General features: G+C 31.7%; 1 protein-coding gene across 1 annotated transcript; it reads right to left on the minus strand.

Moving 5' to 3' along the window:
• On the minus strand, positions 283-5,732 carry LOC109718750. Its single transcript, XM_020245144.1, has 2 exons — positions 5,020-5,732; positions 283-766 (listed from the first exon to the last, which is right to left on the minus strand). Exons 1-2 carry the CDS (start codon positions 5,605-5,607, stop codon positions 722-724), a joined length of 633 nt encoding a protein of 210 aa, XP_020100733.1. The 5' UTR covers positions 5,608-5,732; the 3' UTR covers positions 283-721.

Below are 6,043 nucleotides of genomic sequence, written 5' to 3' on the forward strand. Positions count from 1 at the left end.
TTAGTTTGTATAATTAAAATATGATAAAAATTGATTAATTAAGTATTAATATTTTTTTACTTTATAATTTTATTGCTGTGTTACTATAATTTATGCATAAAAGAATAATTTAGTTGTTTTAAATTAAATTTTAACTATATACAAATATAATTATATTATTTTTATTTATTAAAATATTTATTATTTATATATAAATTATAATTTTATATTATACATTTTTATCAAACAAACAGCAAAACAAATAAAACTTTACTTCCATAATGCGAAACAAATAGCGGAAAAGAAGTAGTTTTTACCAAACTCCACTTTAATCCAAAGTCCAATTTCGATAATGAAACAAATATGCCCTTATTGATACCTCTGCTCACTCGAGCCCGGCCTTGTTCTCTCAACAATCTTAACCTCTTCCAAGAAGCTCTTGCTACACAAAGGAGAAAACTTTTTGCCACTTAATAATTTTATTTTAGACTAAAATGTACTTTGTTCTTTTCAATATATTATGATGTTTAATGCACTTATTTTTTCTAAAAACTTATGTTGTGAGCATTTAACATTTCGAAGATAAAAATATGTACTTCACTCTCCTGGGTAGAAAAAACAGTAATAAAATAAAAACAAATTTAGTTACTATTATTTACTAAAATATTTTTGATCTTTTAAGAGAGATTAAGTACATACGTTTTATATTAGCCTTTATTTTATTTTAAACATGAAAGAGTGGCTAAAGTAGGTCCTTCAGAGTAGTAATAGCTGCTGCTTGCTTTTCCTGCAGTAGCAAAAGACAACATTATTCTGAGGATTGATTGATACTGCATATATGTAAACACTAGCTACGAACCCGCGCGATGCAGCGGGTGATAATATTTTAGTTATTTTTTAAAATATTTATTTTTTTAAGCACGTATAATTTTATGAATATATATAAATATATAGTAATATATGAAATAGAAAATATACTTTCACAAATCAGATATAATATCTCACACTAACTTTACATGAAGTACATTTATTTCATAAATTTTCTAATATTAAATAAAATTAAAATTATAAAAAGTATTGCCTAATTAAAATAATAAGAGAATACAAAATAGCGCACTGCCAAAAAATAAAAGATTCACAACAACTTCCTATTTATAAAAAATAAATCAACTAGATATATTACTATTTTTTTATATTGTATTTATAAAATTTATTAAAAAATAAATTTTTTTGTTCATAGAAAAATTCTTAGAAGTGGAATAGGCCAAAAAAGAAAGAGAAAAAAAAAGAGGTAATGAGAGAGAGAGAGAGAGAGAGAGAGGAGTGGAGAAAGTGGGTGGGCCAACAAATGCTCCAAGCAAGACGAGCTGTAAACTAAACTTTATTTATGTTAAAGTTAAAGTTAAATTGAATAATATATAAGGATGTCTTATATACAGAGTGTATAATTTTTTTTACACTATATTTATAAAGTTTTATTATACAGGTACAAATCTATTAATTTTTGTGTCTAAATTTTTTATATATTATAAATTATACTTATCAGATAAATTTTAATTTTAGTATATTAATTATTAAACAATAGGTTTAGTTTATGTGATGAATTTGTAGACTTAGAAAGGATGTTGGGAAAGAGAGAGAGAGGGGAATAAAAAAGTGGGCCCACCTATTTCCCCAAATGAAAGAGAGCTCCACCGTACCGTTTTTAGGTTTTTCTTTAACGTAATTGTATAGATGTATAGATATAGATAGATATATAGATAGGAGTAGATTAGGTGACGTATTTGTGTAGATGTATAAATAGGAGTAAATTAGTTTGGCTTAGGTGAACAACGCACTCACCAACCTGCACCGTGAAAGTATCTTCCAAATTTATGCATCTAATTTTGAATAAATTCTTGCTAAATTATATTTTTAGTACTCAAACTTTTGGTCAAGTTTTATTTCTGCCCTCTAATTTTTGAGTTCAATATTTAAGATCTTGAACTTTTAAAATTGTTTCACTTTAGTACCTGTCCTTATTTATTACTAGAAAAAGTGTACCTACATTCAGTCCATGGCGATACTCGTTTGCTATTCACCATCAATCCTTAATCTAAATCTGATATTTTAAATCCATTGCCTATTGAGTTCCAACATTTTCTATATTTGAAAATCAAGGCACTATATTAAAAGCATAACATGAAAAGAAATCGAATTACTTCAAAAAGCGCTGACAAGTATAATAAGTGTGTAACAATTTCTTTTTCTGAAGGACTAAAGTGAAATAATTTTAAAAATTGAGGAATCTAAATATCAAACTTTATGTCTCTGTGTATATATATATATATAGAGTTTAGTAATTCCTCTAGAATAGTAGTATTAATCCAAGGATTTGAAACGATCAAAGGATTAAAATATTAGAAGCACCACATGAGTGATGCTTCTGAAGTGCATAATCGGAATATATATATATATATATATATATATAGAGAGAGAGAGAGAGAGAGAGAGAGAGAGAGAGAGAGAGAGAGAGAACTAGGCTAATATACTATTAATAGCACCAAGTCACTAGTGCTACCAAGTTTTTGGCCATGGGATTAAGAGATGTGCGGTTTGGATGATGTGGGCCCCCTAGGATTGAGTGGGTGGTTGGTTGAATAGTATAATCTAACGGTTGAAAATAATCAAAATGGTAGATCTAACGGCAGAAAACTTGGTAGCACCAAGTGCTTCGTGCTATTAATAGCATAGTAGCCGGACTATATATATATATATATATTGGAATACTATCAATAGCACCAAGCTATTGGTGCTATTAGGTTTTCGGCCCTTATATGAAAAAATGTACGGTTAGGATGATGTGGGCCTCCTAGTATTAAGTGAGTTATTGGTTGGATAGTATAATCTAACGGGTGAAAATAGTCAAAATATTAAATCTAACGGCGAAAACCTTGGTAGCACTAAAAACTTGGTGCTATCGATAGTATCCAGCCGAACTCATATATAGAATTAGGCTGAAATACTATTAATAGCACTAAAGATTTGGTACTATTAAGTTTTCTGCCCTTGAATTAAAAGATGTGCGGTTAGGATGATATAGGCCCCTAAGGTTGAGTAGGTGATTAGTTTAATAGTATAATCGAACATATGAAAATGATAAAAGAGGTAAATCTAACGGTAGAAAACTTGATAACACCAAATGTTTCGTGCTATCGATAGTATCCCAGCCGGACTCCTCATATATATATATATATATATATATATAGTCCTATTATTATACTATCGGTAACACGGAAGCTAAATCTTATAAAAAATAATAATAAAATATTTGAATTTAAGATTAGAAGTACTAATCTTACCTAAATAGTAAAGAGAACTTTCTAGAAAATTTCATCAAATTTAGATTATTTTACACCATTAAATTTACAACCACATTATATTTGCTATTAAAATTACTAATTTTGAGATCTTTTGATCACTAGTCAAATAATGTCGAAAAATATGAATTTTAGTTTCTAAATATTTTCAATAGTTTAGATCATGCCTGATAATATTCTAGCTCAAAGTGTAAATCTAATGGTTAAAAATTGGATAACACTGTACCACCGTTTGGTTCGGGGTTAAGTAAAACTTGTTATTCCAGAGATAGAGTTAAGTTCAGGGTTAAGGTGGGGTTAGAGTAATTTTATGTTTGGTTGAGAATTGGGTTTAGTCCAGATATAGATAAAATAGTGTTTAGTTGGAGTAGGTGGGATAAGAAGGATAGTGGGTAAAATAATGTTTTGTTTGGTTGGAGTAGTTGGATAGTGTGGGGTTAGCTAACCCACCCTCCCAAATTGGGTGTTATTCCATCCCTTAACCCCGAACCAAACAGGTGCTAAGTGATTAATACTATTAATAGTACCCTAGATGGGCTAATATATATAGGGTTAGACTAGAATATTGTTTTTATAGTATCTGACTATGAATATTGTCCAGTTTTTAACCCTTAAACGAAAAATTATAGTATTAGAATAATAGTTGTTAAGAGTTTAGTAGTGGTGCCCCTTAGGTTTAGTAGGCGGTTGATAGAATAGTATAATCTAAAGAACGTAATTGATCAAAATATAGATCTAATGATTAAAAACTAGATAGCACCAAATAATCGTTAGTATTAATAGTATCCCAAACAAACTCTATTTATAGAGAGAGAGCTTACCTTAACTTTTTCCTATTTTAACATTTAAAAATTTTTATTTTGCTACCTCATTTTTTAATTTCCTAGATTTGCAACGGGTAATGATTCTTTCACTTTAAAATTAAATACATTACTGATTTTTATAGATTTAATTAGTATATTTTATATAATTTATATAACAATAAATTTATTTATTTAAGCAATTAGTTAAATTTTATATTAGAAGAACTATCAAATTACTTAAATAGAATAAATTAAAAACTTAAGTACTAAAACTAAAATTTTGAAAAATTAGTTGGATGGTCGGACCAAAATGGTCTATAGTTCAAATAAGTTTTATATATTTTTATGAAAAATACGATCTGTGCATTCCTAAGGAGGTGCAGGATGTATACCACATTCATTCAAGAGTGGAATGTACTCTACTAGTTACATCGATATGATTAGTACTAAAGTCTCCACTCTTAGATAGATGAAGTATATATCCTATACTTCTCTAGGGATGTACAACTAGCATTGCGCTATTAATTTTTGACTACTTAAAAAAAAAAAATTAGGGACTAGAAAAGGTTAGGGACTAGTAATGCAATTTATATGATAAATCTATAACTAATTTGATCGTAATTTTAATTCGGGTACAGATACACTGTAAATAGGATGAAATAACCAACTCTGTTGAATTCACATGATTTAGATTTAGTTTGAAATTAAGCTTTCGAAAGCACTCGTTTTTAAGCTTTACATTAATTAAAGAAGGAAAACTTTAAAGAACATTTTTGTAAAAATTTTTTAGCCATCGAAATATTAAAATAAGAATTTCTAGTACAGCTTGTTAGCATGCGATTCGGTTGACTTGAGCCGAATTCCTACTAAAGAAGTACCTGCCGTGGAATGATCGTTCCTGTTCGGGGGCTGGTTTGAAGCGGGCGGCCGCACTCATCGTACAGTATGAGGCCGCTGAACCGCGGCAGCTCGCACCTCTCCCCCATCAATATCTTGCGCTGCCACAGCGGCAGAGCAGCCGCCGCCGCCGCCGCCGCCGCCCCTCGGTATCCGTCCCACGCGCCTTCGTCGACCGTCAGCTCCCATCTCGCGCCCTCTTCCGACGCTTCGCAGCCGACGGGCTTCGGCCTCGAAGTACGCGCGGAACAGACGAAGATTCTCTTGATCATGCACCAGCCGGCCGACGCGATCCGCTGCACTTCCGACGCCTTACGCAGCGTCGACTCGTTCTCATTCGAATCTGCTGCTGCTGCTGCTGCATCCGCCGCCGCGGCGTGTTTTTTGGCGCTGAACCGCTTGTTGCGTCGTGCGAACGTCGTGGACACGCACATGCCCGCGACGGCTGCCGCGACGAGCAGGAAGAGAAGCAGCACTGCTGCATATGCTGCGAGCGGTGATGATGCAGGCTGCAATATCCCGTAGGGTTCTTGTAGGTGTAGGGTGAGAGGGTCTTTGACAGCTCTCATGTTCCCGATCGAGCATGCAAATGGATCGGCTCTGGCCTGTGGATCTCGGCTTTTCTTTCTCTCTTGCTCCACCAGACCAAATGACAGCGATTAAATGGGCTAAGAGCTCTAGTGCTCTTTTATTGTTTGGATAGTGTACTGCTTACTTTCTATATTTTTTTTTCAAAAAATATGTTTATATAAAAATACAAAGCTAAATTACAGACAATAAATTTTTACATAAATATCTATTTTTTTAATTTTTTTTTATGGTTTTTAAAAACTTATCGTTTGCACCCCTCTAAGATTTTAGAAATATTTCAAGAGAAGTACGACGTTAATGGAGAGAAAAGAAAATGACCAATCTGCCTTTACTTCTTTTATAAGAAAAAAATATTTTTTTAATACATTTATGTTATTTTGAAGAAATTTTTTTAGTATAAATTATACAAAATAA

The sequence above is a fragment of the Ananas comosus genome, linkage group 12, assembly GCF_001540865.1.
Source record: "Ananas comosus cultivar F153 linkage group 12, ASM154086v1, whole genome shotgun sequence".
NCBI classification, from domain to species: domain Eukaryota; kingdom Viridiplantae; phylum Streptophyta; class Magnoliopsida; order Poales; family Bromeliaceae; genus Ananas; species Ananas comosus.

Coding starts and splice junctions, on each gene's coding strand:
- LOC109718750 (XM_020245144.1), bottom strand. CDS start 5,607: ATGAGAGCTGTCAAAGACCCTCTCACCCTACACCTACAAGAACCCTAC. Junction 767..5,019: donor GAACGATCATTCCACGGCAG/GTACTTCTTTAG, acceptor TTGCTACTGCAG/GAAAAGCAAGCAGCAGCTAT.